The sequence below is a fragment of the Arvicanthis niloticus genome, chromosome 17 (genome assembly GCF_011762505.2).
Source record: "Arvicanthis niloticus isolate mArvNil1 chromosome 17, mArvNil1.pat.X, whole genome shotgun sequence".
NCBI lineage: Eukaryota > Metazoa > Chordata > Mammalia > Rodentia > Muridae > Arvicanthis > Arvicanthis niloticus.
Genome location: NC_047674.1, coordinates 63,405,854 through 63,425,135, shown reverse-complemented (window position 1 = coordinate 63,425,135; position 19,282 = coordinate 63,405,854). Strand labels below are relative to the sequence as shown.

Genomic DNA, 19,282 nt, shown 5'->3' with positions numbered 1-19,282 from the left:
CATTTTTATATTTTATATTTTATCACCCTGTAACACAGTAGAAAACATAGTGAGAAAAAAAATACTTGTCTTCCTATACAGATCTACTCACAGTTGCAGTAAAGAACAATTAATTTCTTAGTGTTGAGCCCAGAAGAACAATTCTTTATAGAAGGTTCCATGACTTTTCTGTACTTTTATTTATTTATTTTAAACTAGAGTATAATTATGTTGCCAGAACTAACCTCTGACTCATAACCCTTCTACAGTTTTCTAGATTAAGAAGTCCTTGTGGTATTATATTAATAATTACATATTAACTGAGCACAGTCTTGTGGCATGTTATGGCATTTCAATATGTCTACACAAAATGAGATGACCAAGTCAGGGTCATTGACATATTACCACACATTTACCAGTTCTTTGTGGTAAAGCTAGAAATATTAAAATACAGTTTTCTGCTGGTAATTTGAGGTATTCACTTAATTATTGCCAGTGTTCTATTATGCTACAAGGAATCACTGTTATCAGTTTCATAGTTTTCATTAGGTCATCATCAACTTGTTTGTTGGTGCACACTCAAACACTAAACTCATAATTATAATAACATGATTATCTGTTCTAAAAAGTGCATAATCAATATTGAAAAAAAATGTCCACGAATAAGACTCAATAATTACTTATTTTTCCACATTATTAAAGTGAGAATTCACTTCAACAAGTTCAAACAGCAATTAGAAAGAAGACTTTTTGAGTTACTTCCAGATCACTATGGCAAATCTACAGTCAGTCACTTCAAGCCTCTATCGTATTGCTGATTCTGGAATCTTGTGGGTACTGTAAGAACTCCCAAACATAGGGCCATATTACTCAAGATGCCTTTCAGTTTGCTGTGGTGAAGTGTCAGTATTCTAAAAAAGAGAATATGAGAGGAAATTCTATGCACTCTTGGTTTTATCTATATAACTTTCCCCTCCAAGAGTATGTTGTATTTTAAACTTTTTCCTTTGTGCTTAAAGGAGAACTTTGAAGCTTTGTATTGACTGTAACAAATGCACCATTAGCATGTAAGAAAATAATTGACATTCTTTAAACCTACTTGTTTACAACTATCCTGATATGACATGAAATTTTACCTATGAATAAGGGAGTGACCCAGTGAGTAGGAGCACTTGCTTTGAAAACATGAGAATATGTTTTCAAATGCCCATAAAAATAAATAAAAGTTGAGCATGTTTTCATGTGGCTACACAAGCTCATCAGTATGGGGCAAGGGAGGCAGTTATATCACCAAAGCTGTCTGGTCAGCCACTCTAGGGAAAGTGGAAATCATATGATTCAGTAAGAGACTATGTATCAAGGCACTAAGGGGGACATAAGAGAGAAACAGAATGACACTTTGCTCTGACTGCTGTGTTCATACATGTTACCGTTTGTATGTATACATTCATGTTTGTATGTATACATTCAGGTTCATGAACTAAACTCAGACACCACCAACAAAAATGACACTATAGAGTAATATTACTGCTAGTAATATTCTTGATTCCAAAATGACCAACTAAGCATAGAGATTCCTTCAATTCTATATAAGAAGAAAGCTGAAATTTTTATCCTGCATTTTCTTCTAATATCTTTATTGATGATACTACTCTCTTTCACTTCATACCTGATGGACTTGATGGTTATGAATGATAAGGACAATGAAGTAATTTTATTAAGTCACTAACCTTAGGCTTAGTTCTGTTGATGCCTGTGAAGAAGAGGAGGTCAGCCAGGAAAAGGCAGATGGAGAGCTGCAGGTGGAGTGTGGTGCTCGTATTCTGAATGGGCCGGCACAGGAGAAAAGTGATGACCGCCAGAAATAGGCACAAGAGAGAAAGACTCAGTCCCACATAGGTGATCACAGAGAGTGCAGAAAGCACACCATCCTCCTACAAACCAAAAAGGGATACTTCAGGGTCTACGTGCATATAAGGCAGTTACAAGAATATCAGCTATAGAAAACCTAAGAGATTGAAAACCTTGTTCTTAGTTGTGTCATAGAATTTGAGATTAGTGTTAAGCACATGAGAGCCACTGAATAAATACTAACTAAATAAAACATGAATGTAGAAATATATATCATGATGGTCACTGAATAGTAAAATATTTCATAAACACTGGTTAATGTGCAATAGGGCTATGCATATCTAAATTACAGACTAAAAGCTACATTAGAAAAGGCTACCCAAATGACTAACACTTATGACTATAGAGAGCTGGAACATTGCAAAATGGCAATAATATAATTATAATTTTAGCCCTATAAACATCATCTATTGTCTATCTGTGAATTATCCAGCATTATTGGGAATATTATATAAATTCTTTTGACTCACACAACCAAACTTCTAACATCTATTATTCCAGAACCAGAAAATATCAGCAGCATCTGAGGTTATGCCAGATTTTTCCTGCTTCCCTGTGATCCATTTATCTGACGTTCCAATATCATATTTGAATTAATTTAATACATTATTTTCTTTTTTTCTTTCACTATTTATCTTCCTGGGCCATTTTCACTTATATTTTACCCTAGAATAAAGTATTTTTTTTAATTTCTGATGATTTTGTTATTTCACATTGACTAAAAGACAATAGGTGAGTTTCTTTCATCTTTAGTTACCTGCAGCTAGCTTTGTCGCCATCTAAAGATTTTATAGAATGATGCTAAGTCTTTGATAAATGGCCTGGTATTTTAGTTTAATTCAATAAAGGCAGTTTGGATATAACTATCTTGCAAGTTAAATGATGCTTCCAGCTCCAGATTCCATTGTCCCCTGTAACTTTAAGGTCTGCTACCTCCATTTCCCAACATTTGAAACATTTCCTTAGTTGATCATGTTTACTCCAGGCATACTTCTGGAACAGTGAAAGTTTTTGCAACTTTCCTTAACTCACATGCCTGAGGTATCACCAATATATTTTTAAAATGACTTCATTTAAAATTTTGTTTTTCTTTTACTATAAAATCTTCCTGAAATAAAATTACTGAAGTAAGGTCATGTGTTATACATGGCTTTAACCACCCTTTAATTATAATGACTATGGAGTGTGTGTTCTGCAGTTATTTCAAGAATATTCCAACAAAGGTTACATAAGCACTATGTACCCAATGGCTTGATTTAAAATTTTCTTAATATGTTACTGTAAATTCTTCATGAAATAAAATTACTGAAAAAGGTTATGTATTACGTCCAGGATTAACTACCCTTCAAATATAATAATATGAACTCTATTTTATGTACACATGGTAAGAATCTTCTAGGGGTAGTATAAGACCTATATATCCAAACTCTATATATTGCCATTAATACTGCTCCCATTTCATCTTTACTGGTATTTTTGAGAGTCTGGCAATTCTATCAGGGAACTGAAGCTACCTGTGTATCTTTCTTGGGGTTCAGATGTGAAATGTCTTCATCAGCTGTGTATTTCAACATTAACCTCCAATTGGTATACTCCTGGGAAGTTGTAGAACTTTTTGTGGGTACAATTTTTTAGAGGGTATATTCCACACTGGAAAAGCTTTGAGGGTTTATAACCGTGTCCCTGCATTTTATTTCCTACTTTCTGTGTGTAGACAAAATTTGAACTCTCAGATTCTAGCTTCTGCTTGTGATATCATTCTTTCTGTGTCATGATAGTGTGTGTACCTTTGGAATCAGATGGTCAACTGAACCTTCTTTCTTATATTGCTTTCAGTCACAGTATTTTATGAGAGAAACTGTAAAATAACTAATAAAAATTCACAAAATATTTTACCTTGTCTTTCATGGAGTGTTGACATCTTAGGCCAAACATGTAGCTTCAGTGGACACATTTCAAAACAGTCAGATCAGTAAATCAACCTCAGTGATCAATAGTTCTACAGAATATCAGTGAGATAACAGAGGAGGAACCAACCTGTACTCATTATCATATGAATTTTCTAATAATAATCTCTAATCAAATCTACAACCATATAACTCCTTACTTCTGGGATATATATATATATATATATATATATATATATATATATAAAATAATACATATGTTATATTATATATATATATTATATATATCAGAATAAATACATATTCATGTTTGACACTTGTGAGACTTCATACCTCGTTGGATAGAGCCATGAGCACAGCAAAGCTGGACAGGTGGAAACATTTGCAAATGGTGTAGGAGTTATTGGTGTACACATGAGAGCATCCCTTAGTAGACCAGCTACCCCCTTCCTCTGATCCTTCCCAATAGACACAGAGATGTTTTGCTCTTGAGTCAATGGGCTGTAAAGAAAGTAAGATAAAAGAACATAGTTTTTTGTGTCAATATTGCAACTATTATTTATCTTTAAGATATATGACATTAGGTTGCATGTGATTTAACAACTGTCTTTCCATCTCATCTCACTCACCTCTTGCCCTTCCTCATATATTTTCCCTTCCTGCACCCCAACATTATAACTTCTCTACCTAGGTTAATCTGACACAGAGTGATAAACCACTGCCAGAAGAAAGGAGTTAAATGTTTTTGTCTGACTCTTTGTCTTCTCCAGGATCATCTTGAAAAAGACCAGTTCCTCTTTCCTATTTCTGACTTGCATTATGTTCAACAGTTCTCATGACACCATTGCTTACTTAAGTTTCTGCATGATAATTACTTTTCTAAATGGATGTATACAGGTGGCTTAGTACTTCATTTCCATCTTTCTTGAAGTGTCATTCACAAATAAAATGTACATATTTAAGTTGTGGGACATACCCAAAGAAGTATACCTTACATGGATAGCTGGTTTTCAAAACATCAGAAATCCTTAGAATTGACATGACAAACATTTCAGTATTAATGTTCATTTTCATTAGAGACCTGTCTGCTCCGGACAGCTTCCTATGTTAAATTCTAAGAAGAAATTGAGCATCCTTGGAGTTACTCCAGTTGTGGTGAGACAGCCACTAGGCAAGAATTGCCACTTTCCTTCTACAGACAAATTACTGTCCAGAAAAGGACACACTTGCAGAATAGTCGACTGATTATCTGCCTGGACTGAGTAATCAGCCCTTAATAATTCTGCAGCACTAAGGTCTGTCAGATGATCCTGGGCCAGAAGGCAGAAGAACAAATGCTCCAACGTTTTAAAGTAGAGCGAGTGTCCAGGTGTTCAGAGGTCTCTATAAATTGGCTAAGTTTTAGAAGCTATGCTTTGTGCTTCCCACAATTATAGTTAACTCAGTCATTCTGGATTTCTGACGGGGTTGAAAACTTATAGCTATTTACCTTAAGAGAAAAGATTTGAGTGGATGGTCGTCAGCTGACATTCATCCTAAAGCCAGGTTCAGAACTAAATGTTTTAGTTAGGATAGATGACAGAGGAGCTGGTTAGCCAACAAAAGGATGGACTGGGTATTAGGACTATCTTGTACCTCACTGGTACAAATTGGCATAATTATGCTCTAATTGTATTTTGAGAGAAACGTTTCATTTTAACAGAAAGGGTAATATGTAGGAGGAGCTAAGGTGGGAGGAGTACTGAGAGGAAGAGAAGGAGTAAGAAGAGGAGGAGAAGAAGGAGAGGAGAAGCTAGGTGATGAAAGAGAGAAAGAGGGGAGAGACAGGGAGGCAGATGCTCATGTATCTCAACCAGTCAAAGATAGATGTTATATCCAGGTTGGGTAGTGGTTTACACCTCTGATTGAACAATACTAAACTTATAAAGCCTATGATTAACATTTTTTTAAAAAAATGTATAAATGCAAAAAGGAAAAGGGGGCATGGGATAGGGGTTTTCTAAGGGGGGGAATGGGGAAAGGGGATGGCATCTGAAGTGTAAATAAAATATCTAATAAAAAAATTTTCCAAAAAAAAAAAAGAAATTTCTAGTTGACAAAATATCATGCCTTCTGAATGTTGTAAAAGCTGTGAGAATGGCTAAGAAAAGGATGGTCATTGACCTTTAAAAGTACCTGCAAAACACAAAGAGATTGCCAGTGTTTTAGGGTATGTAAGACTTCATGCATATTGGGTTGTTCTTTAATATGTGATTTTTTTAGATATCTCTACATCTCTGAAAAACCTCTCATCCTTACCTTAACAAGTTCATTGCTTCAGTAACTGGAATTTGGTGCCATGATTATTTTGCATTGCCATGGGTTCTATTTCTGAGCTAAATAGTTATTTGTTATATCCTCAAGAAAAGTTTCACACAACAGAATAAGCAAAATACATTAATATAGTGGGGTGAATATGAACAAAACACATTATGTAAATGTATGAAAATATCACTGTTTAACCCATTATCATGTATAATTGATTTACGCTAATAAAATGTAATAATCTTAAGACTTGCTAGGTTACATTAAGTCTCAAAATTTTTATTCTATAACGTAAAGTTTGTTTCTAGTGATTCTACATTTTTCCACATTATCTATTGTGCAGAAACTGAATTCTACTGTTTTGCTTTCCAGTGTTAGTGAGCTCATGAAGGGTTTATTGGATTTAACCTTAAGATTGAGCCACTAAAACACAAGGGTTTTTTTTTTTTTGGTTTTATTACTACTTTTAGTCTTAAAATTATATTATAATTACACAATTTGCCTTGTGTTGACTACATATACAATTTAGTAAAACCAAAGCACTTAGGCATACATGTCAGGGATTTTTTTTGTTTGCATAATTTTAGGCCTGAAGATCAAGCCATATCTTTTCATGGCAGCCAACACAAAACAGACATGAAAGAAAGAAGCAACTGTTTTGCCTATTTGTCTTTACTCTTGCTGGCAAGTTAATCTGTTTTGATGCTGAGACATATTTTCACTGGTGTTAGAACATACTTATTCAGAATTTCAGTGTAGACTGAAGATGCACAACTCTCTAGGACATTCTGGGAACTCCAGTATCAGACTGGGATTGATGAGATATACAGTATCATAAACTGAACAACTAATTAAACAACTATTGAATTCTTGGCTTTCCTATCATTTTGTCATTCTGTTCTTTTAAAGAAGGCTGACTAATATCTTTTCCTTTCTCTTAACCTCTTATTTACTTATTCTTGCACTCTTTCAAATTGATGGTCTATTGTTTTCATTATTCATTGTTACATCACATATGTATATACAGATATATTCTTAAATTCAATATGCTTAGTATACAAAATGTTGCTTGTATTAGTATCTTCAGGGGTGATCCTTTGATATTATATAACCCAAAGCTATACAATATTTTACTAAAATTTTCAGAATTTGTGTACATACCCTGCTCTTGATGTATGTATTTTTTCTCTAAACTTTGAATACTATGATTAATGGTATTATGAAGGTGGGGGGACAGTACCTTTCTAAAACCTTTGCATGCTTAGCAAGCATTTAGCAGGTGATTGATGGATTCCCTGGTAGTTTCTTTTCTCATTTTGATTTATTTTGTATTGTTTTTCTTAAATGATGGACTAATAAATAATTCTCAACTACAATATGTAATGACACTTTGTCTACATTCTCATCAATACATACATTTGTAATTTTAAAAATCATTAACTTATATGTATAAAGTGTATTTTAATTAGGGTGTCCACTTACCTGCATTAATCTCACTTGCAGCCCAACTGAACCTAACTTTTTATGATCCCTTTGCCAACATTAATGTCTCTTATTTTATTTCAACTGCCACTTAATTTAAATAGTACCATCTGTGTGACCACAAAGCTTTTGAGCACTCATTTGATCCAAGGGGTGCAACTCAAAATACAGTTTTAATACCAGCATCTCTTCAGATGGGAAGTTATAAACATATGGACTCTTTTTTGAACCATGACTGATTGAATGTTGATATGAAAATATGGATCCCCTTATCCCATCCCCCTCCTTGTGCTTCTATAAGGGTGTGGGGAGACTGGGGCAAGGGGATATAATTTGAAATGTAAATATTATAACTAATTTTAAAAGGGGGGGGGGGAAGAAAAGTTGTTAGAACCAACATCTTTAATAAAATGTTAGCCCTAAAAAAAAGAAAATATGGATCATAAAGGTAGTGAAGTTACATAAAATTGAAATTTCTCCACATTTTTGTAATTTCTCTTAACTTTTTAATGATCACAATAAGATTTCATACCCTTCTGCTAATTTTAATAAATGTCTTCATACACTAAACCGAAAGATGATCTCCCACCACTAAATAGAACTGACTGCTTTACAGAGGACCCAGGTTCCTTACTCAGCACTCACATTCTTTCCCATATCCATTTGGAAATCCAGTTATAGGTGGTCTGATATTCTCTGTCTTCTCTAACCACTAAATGCCCATGATGCACAAATGTCCATGCAATCCAAACACTCAAGCACATGAAATAAAAACAAATCTTAAAATTGTTTTTAAATGATTCTTTGAGAATATACTCACCTGAATATTTTGTAAAGTCAGGAGTACAGGTTCCGATAGGACAGGTTTGATTTCTGAGCGAATGGCTCCACTAACAATATGAGAGTTCAATTTTACTTCCTGAAACCCCTCTTTGTTACCAAAAAAGGACCCATTTAGAAGATTTCCAAGAGACTTATATGCAATAAAAGCCACTGCTGTTTCACCTGATAAAATAAAAAAAATTTTATTGGAGATTAAACAATCTGTTACATGTGGTACACAAATAGCTTACATATGACCATGAAGTAAATATGTCTACTAAATTTACCCATATGTATCCCTTAAATTGTGTATATATAACAAACTATAAATATTGATAAGCATGGAATTTCACACATGCACCATATTCAGACATAAATATATGCATGTATGTATATATGTGTGTATTTATGTATATGTACATGTGAGTGATATATATATGCACACACATACTATGTGTTGGAAAATTTTGTCAACTTGACACAAACGTGTGTGTGTTGTAAAATATGATTACCTGTCCTCTAAATAACAAGTGGACTAAGGAAAATATGCAATGCTACCTCAAGTTCCTCAACATTATGCAATTATTTATTTTATTTCCATTCCATTTGCAGTCTTTTCTGTTTATATATACATTCTTTTGCTCTTTATATTTCACTCCTTCACTCATCTTTTTAATTTCAACTTTATCCCAACTTAATTGTCATCCTATTTTCCTCTTATTTCTTCCCATCTTCATGAAATTGGAAGTTAATATATACCAGTTAAATACACAACTTTCAATTATTCCTGTTTGTTTTATTTTACAGTGTGTAGATTTTATTATATTATACAAATCTAATTTTTCAATCTTATGTAAAATTAAGGAATAGTACAAGATTATTTTAAAAACATCTTTGATTGTGAATTGCTTTATAACTCCAAGAATAAAATTGATTAGCACTGTATATATTAATCTAGCTTCTTTTGGTGCTCCCCTAATTATGGCAAAATAAAACAGTTTTTAAAACTATTTGTCTAGTCAAAGACTAAGTCCAATATTAGTGAAGAGCTTCCAGGAGAATATTAAAGATAGTTCTATCTATTGAATCATGTTGAGATGTTAAAATGAGAAAAGCATTCTATCACTGAGACAGAAGATCCTATATTTGATACACCCCTTAAGGAATATGTGACTCACAACACAGGGAGATTTGTCTAAAACCATTTGTCTATTCAAACAGTAATGTCAATAGCAGTGTAGAGCTTCCTTTCAAAAATGAAAGAAGTCTATCTAGTGAAGGAGGTTGGGCAGCTCAAATCAGAACAGCACTGCAACACTGATACAAATGAGCCTACCTACATATTTTCCACCCATTTTAGAATATAAATCACAATGAAGGGAAATTAGAATCGTTGGTGAATGTTTTCCAAACTATAAGCCATAAAAATAGTCATGCCAAAGTAGAAAGTAGTGCTTTAGGCAAACTTTGAACAACCTCCTGTTTTAGACTAATGTCAGCCAACACCACTGTGATCATTTACTCCACTTTAAAAGTAACTCATTATAAGTAGGATTTCTTTTTTTAGTTTTATGCAGAATAATTCTGAGTGATGGTGCAGGAGTGATCAGAAATTTGCAGAGTTGATACCACTCTTTTAAGATTGGACCAGATCCTTTTACTTGAAGTTGTTTCTATTAAGTTTTCTTCTTTCCTTATTTCCCTGACACCCCCCTTTTTAAGTATTTATTAAAGATTATGTCAAATGCAATCTGTTCTCTGTTTTGGAATTGGAAGTTCAATTGAGGCATTCATGTCTGTTGTTTAGTGCATCTTCTATTACTATGTACACACACGCACACACGAACTCACCATGCATGTGCACACACAGAATGTGAGTTTTCAAGATAGAAGAAAATCAAGTAAATCCTTTTTAAAAGGTGTTTTTGGAACGAATTTCAAATGGAATGATAATCAAGAAAATGCTTGCCTGGCACCACTCAATATTAGTATAACAGAGAATAATACTGAAATGTAATAAGCCTGTCCTTGTTCAGAAAATACAGCAGTACAAATCTGTTATTACTTTAGAGTATGTTGGAAAATATGATGTCCTTATTACAGTTCCTCAACTTTGTCTTCATGCATGCCTGATCAGTATTCAGGGATGATCTTTGTTATCTAATCTTAAAATTTTGATCCCTTGCAAAATATAAGTATATGCACTTGCGCTATTCACTGTGACAGGAGAAAATGCTGATCATAAACATGTCACCTTCACTCTTGTTTTCTCTGAAAGCACTAGTGCAGTCAACCTTCATTGTATTGTTTCCAGCTTCTAGAAGAGTCATCCTTTTGCACCTCTTAGTTTCATACACTGAAAGCAATGAAAAAGGGAATTTAACCTCACATATGAATAACAATGATGATGACGATGATAACAATCTTTTTTGAGGATTCTCTATTTGAGAATATGATTTTATATACTTTTCCAAATCTGAAAAAATTGAAATCACTTAGAGGGTGATTTAACCACTTGTCATTAAACCTTTGAATACAAAATACCTCCCTATATGTGCTGAAAATTTTGTTATCAATTTTCTGGCTATTGAGAAGTGCTTGATTGGAGCTTGAGAGTTAATAAGTTATTTTATGTGACAAAAAAATAGAAGCTTTTGGGGGCTATGTTAGCATTAACATATGCAAGAAAATGGATAACAAAGAGTATTAGATATTCTTCTTCTCCTAGTTGTCTGCCAAAAAGTTCTGCACTGTACACACTTGACACATATAAGCATATATAAAAATCCTAACAAGTGTTATGGGTGTCATGATTGATGGCTTTTAGGATTCTTTTTGAAGTCCGTAACATCATCAGATTATTTATCTATAACTGAATTCACAGACTAATGCTATTGAATCTAAAATGATAGAAACTAGTTGGTGGAGTGAGTTGTAGGAGGTAAACCACTGTTGGTTTAACTCTGAAAAGAACCTCATGAAACATGATCGATCTGCCTTATAGTAAACCTTCTGCTAGAGCCACTATATTTTGTCTTTCTGCACATAGTACATATTGCCAAACCCAAGTGGAAAAATTTAACCCAATACTTTACCAGGTCAAATAGTTCTTTCATATTTGAAGGCAATATGTTAACCTATTCTGACATACGGATGAAATGTGATTAAGTCAGTATGATTGTTTCTTATAAACAGAGATTGCTATAAACAAGAGATGTTCATATCTTAAGCATATAATTCTGTGAAACAACAGCTTTATACTTCATAGTCCATGAGTGTTTCATCTCTTATTTCCTTTATGGCACTGTAAGAAGTCAACTTTCAATTACTTACCTATATCCCATGAAGGATTTTCATTCTTTTTTGGTGTAGCTGAGTTTTCATTCAAGATGTGAAGTTCTACTTGCTGAAGTAACCTGGTAGCCCCTTTTGCAATATCCTCCTTGGATTTACATCCACTCAGTACTCCCTTTCAAACACATGTTTGCAATTACATAGGTTATTATTAAATCTTATGGAAGAAGGAATGTGAATAAATTTTGTTGACTGTTTCCAGAAGCCAACAATCTTAGTCACTCTGCTATTGGATGAGGGATGCATTATGACACTTAGAGAAAGTCTTTGAATGACAGATGATGATACTCTATATCCAGAAATCATCCGAAATTTTCTCAATTTTTGTGGACATAGTATTGCAGTTAATTTTCATGGCAATAAAACTTGCCATTCACATATTTCCAGCTTTACACAGAACAGAGGACAAAACAGACTGGGTATAAAAAATACTCACTCATAATAACCATAGTGACTGATGTAGTGCTTAAGCAGAGAATGACATATCAAGACAGACTAGATGATTCCCAATCAAAGACATTGCTCCACTCACCATAGTACATGTTTTTGATGCTATTTTCTTGCTGTTGTTCACTGGAAAAAGTCAGACTTATATCAAATATAGAAAAAAACACATCTGGTTTATATTTGTTTTCCAATCACATTCACATTTGATTATTTTCTGAATATTTTACAGCCCATCCATGTTATTATTTTTATTTTTGATGCTGCTTGCTTGGATTATTTTGTTATTTTTTAATAGAGAAAAGCCATACAATTGCATGGGTAAGGAGAGGAAAGGATCTAAGAGAAGTTGGGAGAGAAAAAATGTTAGTAATGTATTCTCAAAATAATTTCTCAACAATGTATTTTCAAAATAAATTCTCCAAAATATGTGTAAAAACATTTTAAAATGTTGAATATGTACTCTAAACCTGAACTTTAAGTTATTTCTTTTTTATAATACATATGTATATGGTCTTTGTTCATATTTTCTGCTACTTTTTCTTCTATAATTTTCTCTCCCTACCTATCACTAAACCCTTTTTAATTCTCAAGGTCTCCTACTCTCTTGATTTTTGTTATATGTATTCTAAGTCATGCTTTTATTGTACTAAGATTTTAGAAGGTAAATGGTACTGTTGATCTGTAGCTATCTCCTCTGAACTTAAATATTCTCTGCTGGAGAAAGTCCATTGAAACTCAGCAAGTAAACAAACTCAAAAGCCACAAGATGCTCATTAAACTTACAAAATGTCTATGCATTGTTTCTTTGGTTATGTGAGCAGTGACCACTGCTGTAGAGGAAAGCTGTAGTTAGATTTGCTAAGCTGACTAAGAAATGTTTAAGAAGCTCTATGTCTTTAAGCAGTTGAAACCCATACTGTGTGGTCTTTTTGATATATTTGCCTTAAAGAACCCATAATGTTATTAGTAACCTCTCAAAGATACTCTTGTAGCTCCAGTAAACTCACTGGCTCAGTTAGAAATGAGTAGACTGGCTCAGTTAGTTAGAAATTAGTAGAATTTTCTTTTTAATCAATAGTGTTGTGTCCTCAGTGGATAAAGAAACTGTTCACATAATTCACTAAATGTCAAATGGTACTAACTTAATCAGAAATGATTTGAAAAAGAACAGTGTGTCTCCTGTGATAGATTTTTGGATTACACAACAGTGGCTGGTATTTTTGAGGATAGATTTCTGCAAAGGCAATCCCAACATGGCTACCTTTCCTCAAATAGTATGGCATGATATGCCTTCTCACTTTACTTGTGGTATCATCCTCTTTGTGATAGAAGGTAGAATAACACCAAAGCATAAGCTGTGTCAGAGTGGAGTTTCCATAGCTAGAATCACAGTGTTCCCATCTTCTATTTGGTATATCTTAGCAGTCACCACTGTTGATTGGGGTCATTCAATCCAGTGTACAAATGCCCATCGAAGTTCTAATGGGGCAGAATATTACAATACCTGAAATTAACACATATGGGAGGAGATCATGAGCAGTCTGAGTCATCACTTTGTAGCCTTTGTTGTGTGCAGTGTGATATGTGACATCGTTCAGATGACTTCTGAGAAAGAGCATGGCCAGATAGGTATGGAATAATACTGGGAAAGAGCTTGCAAGTGCCCCTTCCTTAGATGTAAAACCTTGGAACTCAGAAAAAAATAGGGTGATGACTGGAAGATAGTTAGTTAAAATGAGAGCAGACTGTATTAGCTATGACTTCCAATAGAAAAACAAAAGAGAAATACACAATTCACAGGCAGTCAACACTTTTATGAACAGCTGCATATGAGAAACTAGAAATAATAATAATCAGAGATCATTCTGCATCTGACATGAATTGAATAAAACTTTTAAACAAACATATTGCAAAATTCCTTTTTATAATCTTGTTAATTAGGCTATTGAATAGACTAATGGACATGAATTTAGTCTGAATGCCATGAGAACTAAGAAATTATTAGTATGATTTAATATTTCTCCTTATAGAAAAAACATACTATAAACATACTAAAGAAAATTTCTGATGGGATGTCACATACAACTCATTGGTGAGATCTATCAACAAGTAAGTTTACATTTACATCAGCCATTGTTGAGGAAACTGGGCATTAAAATGGTAGTATTTAATATCCTTTTAATTACATCTTATAAGAATTTATTCACAAGCCGGGCGGTGGTGGTAATCCCAGCACTCGGGAGGCAGAGGCAGGCAGATTTCTGAGTTCTAGGCTAGCCTGGTCTACAGAGTGAGTTCCAGGACAGCCAGAACTACACAGAGAAACCCTGTCTCAAAAAACCAAAAAAAAATTTATTCACAAATTTCAGAAAGATTTTGATTGATCCAGTGGCTTGGGCTTGACATGGCCCTTTAATGGCTTTGCTGAGCTGTATGATAACTTGAATAATTTATGAGGTAAAGAAGTTTTAGAGGATGTAAGTGATATGCTGTGACTTATAAATTAGCTTCTAAGTTGTTAAAGTAATCAATAGTAGAAGAAAAAATGCAAAACAATCAAACAGAAGTATGAGGATACTGGCCAACTTCAGATCATTTTCCCTTATAAACATCGATGCAAAAATATTCAATACAATTTTCTTCAAACCAAAATCAAGAACACATTAATAAGATCATTCACCATAATCAAACAGGATTCATCCAAGGGATACAGGGGAGATTCAATATATGGAAATCCATCAATGTAATCTACTACATAAACAAATTCAAAGAAAAAACAGGTGATGGATATTTTCTGAGTTGCCATTCAAGTTAGATTGGATCTTGTAGTTCCATAACTGCCTATGTGTGATGCCTGCCCATTATTCATTTACTAAGCTATGTGGGCAATGTCATTCTTCTCATCTGTTGTTGATGCTATATCTCAGGCATATAGATATTTGTTCATTTCCATAGGAAATTTTATGCCATAGAGTTCAACAGTTCTGTTAAAATTCTATTTCAGTACATGCTCACAACTAAATTGTATATAAAGACACATATAGGCTAATGAAAAACAAATCATACTAGATTACAGTATTCCAGCCTGGAAAGAATGCCTTTATCAAAATAAAACAAGCCATGTTGTAGCATGATTAAATCAATATGGGAATTATGGTGGAGGAGACTCTTAAATTCCATGGATACCTATCAATACTCTACATAATACAAAGACACTAAAAACAAAACAAACATCAAATCAGGGTTATCCATGTCTAGAACTCTAATCATAGAAATTGTGCAAAATTCATATTTTCTTATTTTATTCTACTGAATTCTTAGATAACTTGTTATTTAGCAATGTTATGCAGTATAATCAATTCTGTTTTTATTTCTATTTATATATGAAATATTTTAGTGTACTCAAGTCCAAATTTAATTCTTGAAATGAAGATAGCCAGCCATAAGATAGGGTAGTAGACATAAATTCCCTACACTAACCAAGAAGGTATAGGTAATTTATAAGTGCCAGGAAAACAAGATGTTTTCTTCCATTGGAGTGACAATGAACATAACTACCATTCTCCAGCACAGCAACCCCATCTATATATGTTTGGCCAATACAATAGAACTACATACTTTCATTTGTGAGAAATTTTTGTTTTAGTTTTTCTTGTTGTGATCCTAATTGTCTTCTTGGATTTTGAACTGTTGTATTAGTTTTGGAGAAAGAGAGCAAAAGAGAGAGGAGCAAAGAGAAATTTAAGTTAAGTAGGTAGAAAAGAGATGACCTGGAGGTAGTGAGTAGAAAAAAATAGCAAAATTTATTGCATGAAAAAAGTTTGTTTTTTTTAATTGTATACCCAAACTAATTGGTAAATGGAAGCACTATGTCTTGATGCAGTATAATTTAATGTGTGGTATTCTACTGAGTAATAAAATATATTCTGGATCTCAAGAAGCTCATCTGTCGTTGCTCTAAAGTTAAGTCACATGTGATGAATGTCTTGGGAGTATTAGCATGAACTGATTAAATTTACTCTGAAGACAGACTGGCATGGGAACTGAATTTGGTATCTGTGCAATGTAAAAAATTCTATAAACTTCTGTAAAACATCAGAGCCCTTCTTTTGAAGTTCAAGGGAAAAAGACATTGGAAACAGATTTGGAAGATGTCTGTTAAGAAGCAAATATTTAATCGCAGAGATTACATGTGAATGTATTATAATAGATCAGGAACAAATGGATAGAGTATGAAAATACAAAAGTAACTAGCATTCTGGATAACAATGGCATAGCTGTCACAAGTTCTACCAACCCTCCTCCTTTTGCTTAATTAAAAAAAACTTGAATAGACTTACCATAACAATCAGGGTGATCAATATTAATAAAGCCTGCTATCCAGTTGAATAAGGGATATTTTACTACACAGCTGCATATGTAAGTCCCAATTTTATTTCTACAGTATGACACATCCTTGCACACCGGTTCTTGCAATAGACACTCATCGATATCTGCAAATAAAGAGAAATATTGTTTTTGTTTTCATAGAGCCATACATCTTTCTCTTGATTATAACATCCCTACTGTCAAACTCATTTGTAAATTTACCTATCAATATTTTTTGTTCTTTGTTAGGCTAAGCTAATATGATAAAGATCATATTTTCCTTTAATTAATATATGCACTTAATTCAATTCTCTCTCAGTCACTGTTTTTCTTATCTCTCCAAGCACTTTAGTATGTATCTAGAGCAACTTAAGGAAGGGATGGCTAATTCTGACTTTTAATATAGTCTTAGGAAGCAGTCTTTGATAACAGAAAGATTTGTTCAGTTGCAAAGTATTTGTTCAAATTACATAAACAATCAGCCTGCAGAAAAGGATAAATACTGGCATTAAGCACTTTTTATTCTTTGTTGCCTTTTTTATTAAGTCTGGAATTAAAGTCTGTGGAGTTTGCCATTCCCATTCAGGTTATAATTTCTTTATATAAGAGCCACCTCAAAGATCCTCACAGACATGTTCACAGGTGTTACTCCAAAACTATTCAAGTTGATAGTGAAGACTGATTATCCCAAATATTAATAAAAACACTGCATGAGTGTTATAAAATAATATGAAGGATTATGAGGTAGGAAGCAGTATACTAGATATTGAAATACCCTATATAATACTTAGAATAATGATGAGTATGAAGAAAAGGGTTGAATAGTGGAATAAAAAAAACCTGAGAAATATATTCTTGTGCAAATTATGCTTCGGTTATGATAGCAATAATTTCTGGGAGGTTGCAGAGGGGGAAACAGGAAGGATAATAACACTTGAAAAGAACTAATTTTAAAATAACCTTAAAACAAACAGTAGTGGTTTGCACAATAAATATTCTCTGTGAGCTCAGATATTCAAGTATTCACAGTTATGGTGTTAAGAATGCTATTGGAAGAAGGACATAACTGGCAACAAATTTTTAGTTTTATAACCTTGTTCCACCACTTTCTTCATGCTTCTGATGTCTGTGTATAAATGAGATATGATATATCATCTCTGACTTCCTCATGCTATGGTGTTCCATAATTATGAACTTTGTCCCTGGAACCATGAGCTAAAACAAACACATTCTTTTATGACTTGCTTTTTGTTATGTCATTTATAACAACAACAAATGTATAACTAATACTGAATTTGAGGGCCAAAGAGATATATCATTGTTTAAGAGCAGTGTCTGATCTTGTAGAAGACCTTGATACAATTTCCAGAATCTACATGGCAGCTCACCAACAGTTTTAGCTCCAGACCCAGTGGATATGGTGACTTCTTCTAGCCTCCACACCCATTGCATAATATATATATATATATATATATATATATATATATATATATACAGGCAAACACATATGTACATAGCATAAAATAGAAAATAAAAATGGTACTAAGTAGAGCTTTTAATATAGCTGACCCAACTATGAGGTCTTTTGGAAGAATGTAGAACATTTTGGAAATCTGTACCAGAAACCAGGTTGATCCTATAAGCAGAGACTTATTATTTGTTACTGCAGAATCCCAAAATATAATATTTTTTAGGTAATAATAATGGCATTGGAAGGTTGTGCCATAAGAGATCCCAGAGGATACATTCTCTATTAACATCTGGGATAAATGTCACTTGATTTATGCTTTTATAAAGAATATGGTTGTTTTCTGTCCTTTTTCAGAAAACTGACATGCAGCAAACTTTAAAAAAAGGCTAACACTCAGGATCATAGGAAAGTCAGGAAATTCTCCCCACCTGGGGACATATTCTTTTCAGTTCACAATTGCACCAAGGAGTGGATCCTGTGGTCTGTACTCCTACCCCCAACATGCTAATACACAGAGACAGCTTGACATGGAGTAGTTCTGACACACCCAGTATCACAGGTGAGGTCAAAATTTCTGCCTCAATACCTGGACTAACTTGAACCCTCCATGGGGCCCAGGGAAAGGAACTCTTCCTGCCCCAGCCAGAGACACACTTTTCTTCCAGGTAAGATCTTTGCTCAGGAGCATATGCTGTGCTCCAGCTTACCCCAATGCTGCCCAAACACAGAGACAGCTTAACTCAAAGAATTTCTGGCACAGCCAGGCTCACATTATCAGGGTCTTCAGACTACCTCCCTTACCCAGAGGCAGCCAGACCTAAGGTGACCAAAATAACCAGTTTCACAGAATTGACAGGCTTCAATCAGAGACAGCAAGGACTGTTAGCATCAAAAATAATCACAAGGCAAGAGGCAAGCAAAACAACATGAGCAACAGAAACCAAGGCTATTTGGCAACATCAGAACCTAGTTCTCACACCATAGCAAGTCCTGGATACCCCAATAAACCTGAAAAACAAGATTCTGATCTAAACTCCTATCTCATGTAGATGATAGAGGACCTTAAGAAGGTCATAAATAACTCTCTTAAAGACATACAGGAGAACACATGCAAACCAGTAGAAGCCCTTAAAGATGAAAAACATTAAATTTGTTAAATAAATATAGGAAAACCCAATGAAACAAGTTAAGGAATTGAACAACATCATCCAGGAACTAAAAATGAAAATAGAAACAA

At 33.7% G+C, this 19,282-nt stretch overlaps 1 protein-coding gene across 5 annotated transcripts in view; it reads right to left on the bottom strand.

Annotated features, from left to right (window-relative positions):
• Adgre3 (adhesion G protein-coupled receptor E3) overlaps positions 1-19,282 on the bottom strand; it is a 107,584-nt gene that overhangs the window by 49,223 nt on the left and 39,079 nt on the right. For all 5 annotated transcript variants that reach the window (XR_013104739.1, XM_034521695.2, XM_076915410.1 and 2 more), the window contains 7 exons: positions 16,547-16,699; positions 12,292-12,332; positions 11,739-11,874; positions 10,660-10,761; positions 8,404-8,588; positions 4,131-4,298; positions 1,710-1,913 (listed from right to left, as the gene is read on the bottom strand). Coding sequence is in view for 4 of the 5 variants with exons in the window: in XM_034521695.2 (XP_034377586.1) it covers positions 1,710-1,913; positions 4,131-4,298; positions 8,404-8,588; positions 10,660-10,761; positions 11,739-11,874; positions 12,292-12,332; positions 16,547-16,699 (989 nt within the window). In the remaining variant the exon portion in view is untranslated. The remainder of the gene's footprint in view (positions 1-1,709; positions 1,914-4,130; positions 4,299-8,403; positions 8,589-10,659; positions 10,762-11,738; positions 11,875-12,291; positions 12,333-16,546; positions 16,700-19,282) is intronic.